General features: G+C 43.3%; 1 protein-coding gene across 1 annotated transcript; it reads right to left on the bottom strand.

Moving 5' to 3' along the window:
- Window positions 1-6,936: 6,936 nt before the first annotated feature.
- LOC121599312 (uncharacterized protein K02A2.6-like) lies at window positions 6,937-13,918 on the bottom strand. Its single transcript, XM_041927026.1, has one exon. It carries the CDS (start codon window positions 11,683-11,685, stop codon window positions 7,201-7,203), a length of 4,485 nt encoding a protein of 1,494 aa, XP_041782960.1. The 5' UTR covers window positions 11,686-13,918; the 3' UTR covers window positions 6,937-7,200.
- Between the last annotated feature and the right edge of the window lie 83 nt (window positions 13,919-14,001).

Raw genomic sequence — 14,001 nt, 5'->3', positions numbered from 1 at the left:
ATTTTTGGGAAAGAATGATAAATAATGTGGTTTATGAATTTGTAAGATAAAATGTGAAAATTCAAAGTGTCAAAAATGAAAACGTCAAAAGATGTGACATTTATCAGAAGACACCAATGCAATTTGAAACATGAACTGTGTCATAAATAACTTTAAAGAAAGAAGTATATAATTTAAAATACAATAGGATCTTCATTGAATGATAAAAGTTTTTTAACATGACTTTCCGTCGCTGCTAGAATGTGTCAAGTTTAGCCTTTATCAAGCGATATCGACTAACTTCAAAATAGAAAAGGAATTGGGAATTAGAATTCGGAATTGATAAGTTGGTTACGATCATCATCAAACAAACACTAGATTGAGAATCATACTTTTGAGTCAAATTGGACCTAAAGGATCGTAAAAAGTGTGATGTGTTTAATATGATCAGTGAAAGCTGGTATGTTATCTGTTCTTACTTTTTAAACGATTCGATTAGTTGGTCACAAAGGATAGACAAGCTCCTAATACTACTAATGAATTTATTGGGATTACGTTGCTTTTTAGCATTAATCTGTAACATAACAGCGTTGTTACTAGAGATGAGAAAACGCACTCTTTTCAGTGTTTTTAATCAGAGTAATGACAATGACTTTAGTGACTTGAATCTTTAACTCACTCTTTGAAGATTCATTGTTGAATGTTATAAATCAATAAGCAATACAATCTTCAATTATTGTATAAATGATACACTCGTGATACACTTCAAAAATTGGTAGAAAACTCAAACACCTTGAGAAAATGTTAAAAATTCTCTCCAAAAGCCTGGCTTACCAACTTTCTTTTAAACTGTTTAAATAGAAAGGTTGCATGTTTTGTTTCCTAAACCTACAATTGCATACCTGAAACAGCGGAAGATCATCCAAGCATTCACATGTGTCTGTGATTTTTGAAAGTCAAGATCCATAATCAGATGTTGACTCATATGATAAAACATTAGGTTGGCAGTATTCAGTAGGAAATGGAGCTACTAACACCACACCATCCTCATGCTCACATCGTTCAGTAGAGCGTTCAAACCATATGTTAAACTAATAACACTAAAAAAACCCCTTCTTTTATATGATGACTAAAAAAACAATAACAAAAGAATCGAAAAAAACAACCAGCTCCAACGCACACAGTAAGCCACAACTTTACCACTACATTTCCCACAACGAACATCAAGTAGCGCTCCAAACGGCCAGATACCTGCATCCGACCTGGCTTCGCCTCGACCTATCACCCCCGTTTTAACTGTCATTTAACCTTCGGTTCGTCCATTGTTTAGACATTTTCGCGCTTGAACGACGTGAAACTTTATCCATCTTAAAATTGTGTTGCGCTGTGCGGATGCATGCACCGTGGAACCCTTTGCTTCTTTCGTTTTGCTTGGGTTTTTTCTTCTTCAACACACTTTTATCACACTTTCTACCGTTGTCTGGAACTCTTCGGGCCGAAACTTTTAAAAAGACATAAAACTCTACTTGCTTCGTTGCGACTGCTGCTGCTGCTGCTGCTTGTGGAATAATTTTATCCTACACAACATTAAGATTGTCCAGCAGCTATCTTACGCTACCCATCTTGGAGGAAAAGTGCTTGGGAAAAGTCCAACCAAGAATCGTTAACCGAGAAATAAATTGCTCGACCGAGCTGGAACGAACAAATCTCGATTTAATTAGCAGAACCACTCGTCAAAAAGTCGTTCCCAGTGCTAATTGAAGCTGACAAGCTGGAGAAGAGCACGATACATAAAAAAAACAATATCCCAATACCGAAAGTTTTCCACAGGCGCGAAAATCCCACCGGTGATGTTTTCTTAATTTTTCCCTTTGTCCCGCACTTCAACGCTCCCTGGAGATGTGTGTCCCCGTGGTCGTCCGGCCAGTGTGCGGGCAGTAGAAAAGGGTTGAACTAGATCAATCCAAGCAAGGGGAAAAAATGTTGCCAACAAAATCACAAATTATGGCACGCGCTGAGTGAACCTGACACTCGGCAGCGGCGAAGTTGCCTCAAGAAAAGTGTAATCTTTCACCATGCTTAGTGAAAACAAAAAATACAAGTGGTACAAAAATGTGTTAATTGGGCAGTAAATTTGTAATCAGCCTGAGAAAAAAAGACCTCAGGCTGTTCATTTTTTTTTCTTTAAAAAGGTATCCCAAAACGTCCATAAATTACACCGGGAGAATGCTTAATATTCATCAAGAAAAAAAGACTATTAACAAGGATGCAGATAAGCTTACAAATTATGCCAGATTTTGAGACCAGATAAGGTACGTGTCCTTCCATGTAAGCTTCTTGAATTGAATCACCTTTCCATCAATCATTCAATTTGGCTTCGGTTCAAAATTATCGAACCTTTTTCGAGCCGGGCCCGTTCACTGACCCGATCGTCATCCATTATCGACCGGTTAGAAGGATAGTACCGGCCAGCCCTTCGGCCCCTCCGGCCGAACGCTTCATCATCCCCGTCTCGAGGAATCAAAGTTCTGCAGCATCAATGCCACGTCAGATTTAACTTGTAAATAATTAATCGAGTGATATGAATCCCAAATTAAGTGAATGCTGATTTGTGTGTGCCGGCACGGTTACCGCACGGTAGAAAGGGGAAGTTTCCCAAGCGCCATCGTCCTGCCGCCGTGCCTGCTCGCAAAACTTCTCTCCTTGTTATTTATCTTGCAGGTGAGCCAGAAAGCCAGAACGCACCACACCACGGTGAACATCGGTGGCTGTACTAAGTTAATCCCTTGCAACTCCTTGTGTGTGTGTCTCTCTTCCACCCACTTTCATATGAAACCGCATAATCATAATCATAACTTTGTCCGTGTACTTTGTACTCCGTGGCGCGCTCTGACCGCACTAAACGCCCGGCCTCAACCGAGCCGTCCGTCCGTGCAGCAGCAGGCCTATTTCATTAATCTCGTACGGTATGTTGTGTACCTTTGCCGTACATCGCAAGGTACCGGCAGCCTCCTCCGCACGTCTCATCCCTTAGAGCGACTAAAAGCGAACGCCGTGGAGTAATGATAAATTATGAAATAAATTATACATACACACACTCGGCGTAGCTTACCGTGCTGGAAGCTATCTCGGTGCTATCACAAGGCGAGCAGCAAACTTTTTCCCCATGCTTGACAAAAATGGTGACTCTGGCTGGGAAGCCAGAGCTGCCGGGTGTTCAGGATCTCTCTCTGCCTGCCAAGTCTGTGGGATTGCCGTTTTGGCATCTGAAGCCATGTTGCGAGTGTCGCCTTCTTGTTATGTACTATGGTGGCCTATTGCCGATGCTAGCGAATCATAAATTCGTATGAAAAACTTATAATTAAGTTAGAGTGGTCTTCCGACCGGTGCACGGCTAAACTTCGGGCAGCCAAAGTCTTGGGATAAATTTAATTGAATAAGCATGTTTCTTCCGGGCAGGAGTTCCTTGCCTGGGCCGTTTCAGGGGTAGTCACGGTAAAGGTTCATTCTCGTACAACGTGTTATGTATGGGAGTAGTGTGTGAACTTTCTTGTGCCTTGGTTTCAGTAGAGAGCCAAATATCACAAAGGCTGTCATGTGGAAGACCGCCCTTTATGGTCACTTATCAACTAAACTTAAGAGCGTTTTGATTTTTAAGCTTCATTTTAAACTACATAAATATTGTTTTAATATAAACATTTGTATACATAAAGAAGGATATTTATGCGTCTTCTCACATCCTATCTAGTCTTACACGACAAACGCAAACGACAATCAAGAGTAGACAAACAAATTCTACGCTCATTTTCCTCTCGAAAGGGAGACGCATCTAAATAAACCCTCATCCCTCGCCGCGAGTACACGCAAGATGGACTTCACATATTTATATTTGTCCAACTCTCTAGCCTCTGGTAGATTAATCGATTCATCTTCGTCTGCATGTACACCGGCAGTCAGCTCTCCCTGCGTGTACGTACTACTGTATTTTGAAAGTATTTTTTGGAGCACATCAAACCCATCTTACATTCAGTGCGTTTTGACCTAACCAAGGATGTGTAATGAAAATTATGCCAACCATTACGTCCATGCACAGAAACGGCAAGGAACGTTTGTCCGAACGACGACCCCAGGGGACTCACTTATCATAAGAAAAAATAGAAGCCTTAGCATTTCCACCTAACCTAACCTGTCAAGCGAACTGTAAAGTAATCGAGATGCTGAAGTACGGAACGTGAACAACTGTTCCGCATTTTTTTTAATTCACATATGTGATAATACCTCAGACACGGAGGAAGAATTATGATTTGACGTCTCGCTGTTCCCGCTTCGGCACGAGAGCTCAAAAATGTCTGACAGTTTCCTGTTCGGTTTGGTTGATTAAAAGTAAACGAATTGAGTGTGTTTGTGGGAAGGACGTGAGCTAAAAATGGAATCGAATCTAGCCGGGAAGGATATTTTTGCTGGGGAAAAACGTCCCCACGGGACGCTGGCCGATGATTAGACGCACCACCTTATCAATGTGGGTTCTTGGACAAACGAAGAAAATTGTACCATTTTTCAACGCTGACAGCAGCAATCCAGTTACAGATGATGAGTTTAAAGAAATGGTCAGTTTGACCGTTTGAAAACCCAACACTTGGCCCCTCCCAGCAAAGGTAATCAATGTAAGAGTGTGTGAAAAGTATTTCCTTTCACTTGAAGCAGCTTCTTATCGACAGCTTATCACACTAGGACAGCTCGTGCGGAATGTCAGTTGTCAATTACTATCACTTACTTGCGCTGACCTAATTGAAATGCTGCACTGTGCCCTTTTTGGAATATTTTACAATGTCAGCATGATTGTCCCGTTTTAATGCACGGATCGCATGAGCGATGAGCGTGATAAGGTGCGCGTAATAAAATTTACATACCTAGATAAAATCAGCCCATCATTTGGGTGTCCGAGTGTGTGGTGCACCGTTGGGTGAGACACAATGGTAATCGGAGTTACAGACAAAGCAGTTCACTATAGAAAAAGGTTAATCTGTTGCGGTCAAAATAAGGGTCTATTAAAACTAAGTATTCTCATATACCTCATCTCCTCAGTATTTTGAAACATTTCTTTTATGTCATTTGTTCTCTAACTATTCCAAAACAATTGGAATAGTTCTCACGTATATTAACATTTTAATTTGAGAGACAAGGATGAAAAATTTAAGCCATATTAGTGGTCTTTGAATAACGCACAATAACATGGATCTTTTTACATCTAATAGCCTGTTTAAACGAGTATACGCGTCTGTGGGTGAAAAAGACTAGAATTAACACGTAGAGCTTGTTATGTTTGTCATTTATAAATATGATTAGCTATCTATTTCTCAATTTTGAATCCTAGATAAAAAAATAATAATACAAACTGTTGTTAGTAATATTAAAAAAGGTCGAAAGATTACAAAATTAAATAACTTTAACCTTAACAATTGCACCCATTGTCAAAGAAAAGAAGAACAATGACTGTTAACAATCCCAAAACCGTGAAGATTACACTCGTAAACACGCAAGTGGGCATGCATTTTTGTTTCAGCTAAATTAAGTTTTTCACACCTTCTGTGCGGCGGTACCACGTGTCCCCCTAATGAGAACCCATCAAACCTACCGGAAGGGCGTAGTAGTACTTAGCCGAAAGTGCATATCGATGCAAATGAGCGCTACCTTATGGTGGTAGTGCTCCCCGTCCGTTCCTAGCCCGATGAAACAGCGCAAGCAGTGTCCAGTTGTCACACGGCCCATGTTACCCCCATAAAGCACTGTCACCTTACACGGACAATGCGCATAAATTAAGGGCAAAACAATAGGTGTAAATAATGTTCTCCTTCCCCCCTGAGTTTGGAAAATGGGTCCACAGCGAGTGACTTGACCGTTGGTGTGTGTGTGAGTAGTGGGAAGTGATTAGTAGAACACGAACCTCATCGGCACCGGTACCGACCGGATGAGGCGGCATAAATTCGCAACTGAACCAACCATCCCGACCAAGCCTGTCACTCAACTCGGTAATAAATTACCACCAGCTGAGCAGGTCCGGCGAAAAGTGCGTCCCTCCAGGTGTGTCCGGGTGGGAGGGTTAAAACTAATGCAATGATGACGCTTCCCGGGGGCGCCTTGTTAGCGTGCACGTTAGCCTTATCGGGGCGCCTGCTTCCACGTGAGCCATTTAGCAGGGTGTGAAAATGGGGTTTAATTTAGCGTGAATTTTGTTATTATTGTAATTAAATGTCTATTAATTATGCAAATGAGGCAGTACTTGTGGTCGGAGTGTGATTGTGAGGCTGTTAAGGAGATAAACTAGCTCAACGGTACCAGTCTAAGAATGGATAATTATAATTATGAAGACATTCGGTGTACTAAAATAAATAATTTTATTGGAATTCATGTTTCGATATGAAATCACTTTTTGATTTAATACACAATTTTAAATAGGATATTGTCAAATACTAGTTTGCGACGGTAACACTCATAAGGGAAATATCAGGAGGCGATGAACAAGTGAAACTTATATTAATGACTGGTATTAATGGTTGGTTAGTCTGCTCAATATAAATCTCTCTTTGTACAGTCGTCAACTCATGCGAATTAACATGACCTTTATGGGTTCAAGCCCCTAATGAACCGTGCTCCCATACGTGTAGGACTGACTTATCCTGCTATGCGTAATCAGTAAATCACTGAAAGCCAAGCTAACTAGTAGTGGTACAGGCAGGTAGGAGCTGTGATTGACCGACAACGGTTCTTGCACTGAAGAAGAGGTTATTCATAGAATATCTGAACTTCAATAAGAGCAGTTCTGGGTGTAAAATTTGTTTGTTATGCAATAATTTATAACCTCTTTCCCAAACTCGGTCGAAGAGGAACGATATTTGCAGTTGCCTGGATGCAATAAATGTATTAATTTATTTCATGAGTTTCCTACTTTTTACGTCCGTTAGTGATATATGCGACAATGGACAATACACACACGAACATAAATACAGTTATAAACTTAACGGATGCTTTATTGCTAACTTGTGTACGCCGCGCTGCCCCGATGCGAAGTGTCCTCTGCTCTTCGCGCAGCAGCCGAACGATCCACCCCGACCGATCGCTCTCAGGCGCTCACGGCTCGTCAACTGCAGTAAGAGCGGCTTACTGCAGAGAGAGCACGCGAGCAGCTGGCTGCATTCTTTCGTCTAACATCTCCCCCTCTTTTTAAAACCGACGGTACACGTCGAACCGACTGGGCGGTTTTCTAACTCTAGAAGACCGTCGTGGCACCTGGGCCGAAGCACACGATGGAACAGGTCGTGTCGTCGGGCGTGTGTATGTCGCTGGCGATGTAGCGGGAACATAAGGACCGTTGGTCTCGGATGACGGCTGATGAGGGGACATAGAGATGTCCACATGCTCGGGGTCGACTGGCTGTGGTGGTATGCGGGACGTGCCAGTAGATGGTTGCGGTGTTAGCTGCCAGGTATCCAACAAAACATCTATCGGCAGCTTACGATGGGTGACCGAAGCCGGAACGTGATGATGCCTCTCGTAGCGCTTGCGTATCTGGTTAATATGAGATCTAAACATTTTCTGATCATCCGTTCCAATCATATACATGACATGACCTATTTGCTTAACAATTGTACCAGCTACCCATCTCCATCCGTTACCTGCGAAGCGTTTAAAATAGACTAGATCGTTGGGTTGGAACTGTCTGCTTGGTTTCGGTTCGTTTTCCATACTAATGGTTTCAGGACTTGGTGGACGGAGCAGGTTTAAAGTTGTGCGCATTTGCCTTCCCAACATGATATCCGCCGGTGACTTAGCATTTCCTAACGAAGGGTTTGGCGAACTTCGATATACTAGTAGGAATGTATCCAGCGCTTCTTGTAGTGAGGTACCATCCGCAGATATCTTTCTGACTGTTCGCTTGAAAGTGTCCACAAATCTTTCAGCTTGCCCGTTAGATTGCGGATGGTAGGGGGCCGTTGTGATGTGTTCGATGCCATTGCGGTCGCAGAATAGTCCGAACTCCTCGCTGGTGAACTGCGTACCGTTGTCCGATACCAACGTTTTCGGGATTCCAAAACGAGCGAAAAGTGAGCGTAACATGGCTATAGTAGCTTTCGCTGTAACGTTACTGGTACGGATTATTTCGGGCCATTTAGAAAACGAATCTACGACAATTAAGTAATAATCACCGTCTAGTGGGCCCGCAAAATCGACGTGTAAACGTTGCCATGGGCCTGCTGCCCTCGGCCATGGTACCGGAGCGGAATGTGCGGGTGATTTGGCAGCTGCTTGACATGGGTGACATGTCTTCACCCATTCCTCGATGTCAGCATCTATTGTAGGCCAATAAAAGAAACTCCTAGCTAACGCTTTCATACGCTGCACTCCTGGATGGCCCTGATGCACCTGCTGAAGACATTTTTGTTGCAGCTTTTTGGGGATTACCACCCTCTCACCGAAAAGAATGCAATTCTCTACGGTTGTTAGTGCATCTTTCCTGGCATTAAAACGAGCAAGCTCATCGGTAAACGCTGCGTTTCTGGGCCAGCCTTCGCTGATGTAAACTGACACCTTTTTCAGAAGTGGGTCTCGTTTTGTTTCTCTGGCGAGATCAGCAAAGTTCAGCGGTAGTGAATCAAGCGCGCTTATTGCCACCGATTTAATGTCTTCTTCCAAGTTCACGCTTGCTATAACACAGTCTTCATCTGGCTTGGTGTGCGTGTTAATGAGTCGTGAGAGCAAATCAGCATTTCCGAAATCGTCGGTGCGCACGTACTCAATGTTAAAATCGTAGGCCAGCAAAGTAAGCGCGAAACGCTGAAGACGGTTAGCAGTAAATATTGGGATGCCTTTCTTCGATCCGAATATATGCAGTAGAGGTCGATGATCAGTCTGAAGCGTAAAATGCCTACCAAAAATCATTTTGTGGAACTTTTTTACTGCGTAAATGATCGCTAGTCCCTCTCGATCGATCTGGCTGTACCGACGTTCTGCCTCAGTAAGGGCACGAGAAGCGTGTTGTACTACACGGCTGAGACCATTGGGGTACAGATGGCTTATAGTTGCCCCAAGGCCAATTGATGATGCGTCCGCCGAGATCACAATCTTTTCTTGCGGATCGTAGTGAGCCAATTGTAGGTCTGACGATAAAATCGTCTTAAACTCTTTGAAAACCCGTTTACATTCCGACGACCAATGAAATGGAGTATTTGCCTTGAGTAAATTATCCAAAGGATGCCTCAACTTTCTCATGTCTGGTATAAACTTCCCGTAGAAGTTGATTGCACCCAAAAAGGATCTAACACCGGTGACATCTGTTGGTTCAGCAAGATTTTTGATAACCTGGATTTTTGCGGGATCAGGCCTTAGTCCACGACGATCAATTACGTGTCCGAGATATGTTATTTGCTGCATTTTAAATGCGCATTTATCAACACGAATCGTGAATCCAAAGTCTTGAATGCGTTGGAATACTTTGGCTAAAATCTCGTCGTGCTCTTTTTCTGAAGTGCCCCCGACTATAATGTCATCCAGGTATCCAGAAACGTTATTTAGACCGGCTAACATTTTGTCCATGATCATCTGGAACGCAGCTGGAGCGACCTTAACTCCTGGTGGAAGGCGGTTATAATGATATAACCCGCGATGCGTATTTATTGTAAGCAGTGGGCGGTACTGCGGCTCGACTTCCACTTGCAGAAAAGCATCGGTTAGGTCTATCTTGCTGAAAATTATTGAATTAGCCAACTTTGAAAATATGTCATCCGGTAAAGGCAACGGGTAATCATTTGGCTGTAGCGCATCGTTGAGGCCAGTGGAGTAATCTCCGCATATGCGAATGGCACCATTTGCTTTTTTTACTACAACGACCGGTGCTGCCCATTGTGAAAACTTTACTGGAGTTATTACTCCTATGGCCTGAAGTCGATCTAGCTCTCGGTCTACTGCTTCTTGTACGGCGTAAGCCACTGGTCGTTTAGGGCGAAACACAGGGCGACTGTTTTCTTTTATAGCAAAAGAGACGTTTCCTTTCTTACAAAGTCCGGTTCCTTGGAATACTTTAGGAAAACGTTCTTGCCACGTTCTTTGCGACGTGAATTTAGTACCTCGTACTTGGCAGCAGAATTTATCTATTGGTAAAGACCAAAGAGCAAAAAGATCGATGAGGTCAGCACCTAAAAGCATTAAACGTGTCGGGGAAACAGTAATTGTAGCTTCTTTGGTCTGATTGCCTACACTGGCTTTGCATACAAATTCCCCGTCTAGTGCCAAATTAGTGCCAGAAGCTGATCGTGCAACCACTGCTGGTGGTGATAATGTCGGACTGCCAATCTTTTTCCAAGCTTCACGATCAATGACTGTGATGTCAGATGCCGTATCAAGCTGCAGACGGACGGGCGTGCCATTCATTGCAATAGTGACATATCTGCGGCGTTTCTGAACACTATGCACGTTCACCGTAACTACTCTGGTCTGCGTTTTGCCTTGCTTTTTATATTTCGGCTTATTATACTTCTGGCGATTTGCTGTTTTGCAGAAACCCTCTTTGTGTCCCGTTCTGGAACAGATCGTACACTGGTGTGCTTGATATCTGCAGTCATGCACCCAGTGTGTACCTCCGCAGAGCCAACATGGTTTGCTGGGATTCGCTTTTGAGGCATTTGGAAACTTTTTCTGAGGGTAGGGCGTTTTCAGGTTCACTGCCAAAACTCGATCATTTCCCGGTGTCTCGATCATCGCACTATCTTTTTTTAAATTTCTCAATCTACTGCATTCGGCGGCTAGCTGTTGCAACGTCATGCTATGGTCCTCTATTTTTGCCAGCAAGCGCGTTCGTATGTCTGCATCAGTCTCGTCCTTCATACCACAGACGAATAGCAAGCACTTGAAGTCCTCCTCGTTGAGCTTGCCGAGCTCGAATTCAACGGCCGCCTTGTTGATTCGACAGGCATAACTTAGATGGTCTTCGTTCCGCTTCTTCACTAACTGCAGGCATCTGAATCGCTTACTCAGCAGCGATTCCTGGTAGTCGTAGAGGGTTGACAGCTTTTCCACCGTTTGCTCGAGCGAAAAATCGGACGGGCGGTTTGGCAGGATGAAACTCAAATAACGGTCATGCTCGGCAGCTCCCAGTTTCCGCAGCAATAACCGGACTTTCGCAGCATCGTCGATCCTAGCAGCATCTTTCTGGAACAAGTCTACGTAGCGTGAGTACCAGTTTTTGAACGTGATTCCCGTGTCCGTATCGAACCGGAACTCTGAAATATTTCGAGACAAGGAATCAATTATTTGTTCATGATTAAAACTGGTTGTTGCAGCGCCGTGACTTAGAAGGCGTTGCTGCAAAAACTCATTCAGAATCTGCTGTTGCTGGGCCATTTGCTGTTGAAGCAAATTTAACGTTTTCAGCATCGTGTCATCATGCTGCTCCAGACGTTGCGCCTGCGATGGCGCGGGCACCTGCGATGGCGCTGGAGTGAAAAACGATGGCGCTGGACCTGGCAGCGATGGCGGCGGCGCGAATGCAGTTCCTTCCCGGCGTCCACTATACTGCTCCTGGGTTGAGAAAACTCCTTGCAGCAGGCCGCTTGGATGCGCGGCTTGGACAGGAACGGAAACACGGCCTTGCGACAATCGTCGTTGATCGGCATCTCCAAAAGGGTCACCAGAGTTCACTTCGTTCGTCTCCATCCTTCGACGTTTCCGACGCGGTGAAGGAATTTTAACACACGCACATACGATACGCGATCACACAATACGAATAAACGAACACGTTAAAAGGTCCCGATTGACACACGAGATAAAATGCACACGTTAAAATTGGGTTATAAACACGCAAACTAGCGGTATATTATAAAACTTTATCCTCGTCGCCACTTTTACGTCCGTTAGTGATATATGCGACAATGGACAATACACACACGAACATAAATACAGTTATAAACTTAACGGATGCTTTATTGCTAACTTGTGTACGCCGCGCTGCCCCGATGCGAAGTGTCCTCTGCTCTTCGCGCAGCAGCCGAACGATCCACCCCGACCGATCGCTCTCAGGCGCTCACGGCTCGTCAACTGCAGTAAGAGCGGCTTACTGCAGAGAGAGCACGCGAGCAGCTGGCTGCATTCTTTCGTCTAACACTACTCATATTAGAAAATATTCTAAAAATATCAAATGAAACCTGCATGATATCCCTCTTTGACAATCGCTTCGATCAAGTTTGGGAAAAAGAGTAGGAAGACCTATATTTTTATTAATTGACCCTCGCGGCCTACTCAGCGCATTAACCATCTTGCGGAGTACTTGACTGTAGAAAGTTGACTAATAACCCGCGCTTTCAATGGATATTCAAGATCGGCGAACTACCAGCTAGGCTCGTATAACGTTAGATTGTCTTAGCATTTACTCAAGAAAAAACGTCAAAGATATAAAAAATGAACCTTGTTTGAGCTTGTAAAAATATGACTCTGGTAGTGTTATTACTATTAAGAAACTAGTTTGCTGCTTATTTACATAAATAAAATCTTACTAGTAACTCTCATTTTTATTTTTATCAACTCTCATTGCTAAAATAATACATTTCAGAATCTTTCTAGCAGTTCAATTTCCAGCTGTGTTGTTATAATTTTTAAAGCAAGATAGTGTATCAAAAGCTCTCATGACTTTTTCGCAAATGCTTCAAACATCAGTGTGCTATTCCTTTACACCACTTCCCATCCCGAATGGTGCATGGTGTTAAAAATGGGAGGAGCCTTACAAAACCACCCCATTGATGAATCCTTATTTATTCATCTATCTAGCCCGCCGTTCGCCGACGACTTGCTTTATTTGCCGTACCGTGTTGGTATCGCGATGGAGCATCCGTGCCGCCCCAGTACTGTACGGCGTCTGTACGATGGATGGCTTACTCTCCCGAGATATGGAACTTTTCTCATCTGAGCTAAGGAGAGCAGGAGTGGAAGCAAAAACAAAAAATACTAAAAAAAACAAAAGAGGAACTTCTGCGCATAGCGGTTGATGGAAGTTAAAGTTTGGCTTTAGTTTTTGTTGTTTTAAAGTTAACAGTTGTGGTGATGTTACTGTGAAACCTTACTGAAGGGTAAACTTGGCTCAAAAAATGTATCTGACGGTATGAAACCATTCCCTTACTTTATTTTTATTTTATTCCATTCCAGTGAGTCCACATCCAGCCCAATAGGTAGCCCTATGCAATGAAAGAATCAATTACATTGTTTGATGTTTGATTTATCTAGTTTTCGATATTCCATTATTCAGATTTGAACCAAGGGCAGACAAGGCAGATGGTAACGTTATCTGAACATGCTGGCATCCACCATGCGATCCAACTGGTCTGGTTGGGCTGTTGGCCACACGAAAAATGGTTATGAATAAGAATGAATATGCAACCGAATTTGTAACCATATTAAATTTTATGCCATAACATAACTCTATCCACTCGGTCGTACTCGTACGAGAAAACTCGACCATGTCCCGCGTAACCGTCTCACGGGAATTTTGGACTGAAATGTGACTGTGTGAGTGTACTCTAAGTGAATTTTATAGGAAAGATTTGTCTACTGGCCAAAGCAAAGACTCCGCTTCAAAAACAAGACACGCTTCTTCGCAATGGCTGTATACTCCGGCGAAAATTGGAACATACTGCCCCGGCGTATCAAACTGGGCCTGGGATTCAAAAAATGATAATGTCGGTTTCGGCACTCAATAAATTTTCCCACCCTAACTTTACAGGAGGCTTCTTTTCTTCGGAAAAGCATTTCAACGAGTACAGAGAGTGACACCCGTGCAAAGTGGAAAATGTTGTCGAGGTGTGTGCGTTTCCGGGACAGATAGATCTGGTAGGGGTGTGAGGAATAAAAATCACATATTTTCAAAATTCAAATCGAACGAAATACGTTATCCTTTTATCCCGTCGCAAGAGGGCTGGAAGGGAAGAGTAATAGGTAGTGTGTGATGGAATCAATTTATCTGGCATCAACGAACACTCATCC

The sequence above is a fragment of the Anopheles merus genome, chromosome 3L, assembly GCF_017562075.2.
Source record: "Anopheles merus strain MAF chromosome 3L, AmerM5.1, whole genome shotgun sequence".
Taxonomy (NCBI): domain Eukaryota; kingdom Metazoa; phylum Arthropoda; class Insecta; order Diptera; family Culicidae; genus Anopheles; species Anopheles merus.
This window is presented reverse-complemented; position numbering and strand designations above follow the sequence as displayed.

Coding starts and splice junctions, on each gene's coding strand:
- LOC121599312 (XM_041927026.1), bottom strand. CDS start 11,685: ATGGAGACGAACGAAGTGAACTCTGGTGACCCTTTTGGAGATGCCGAT.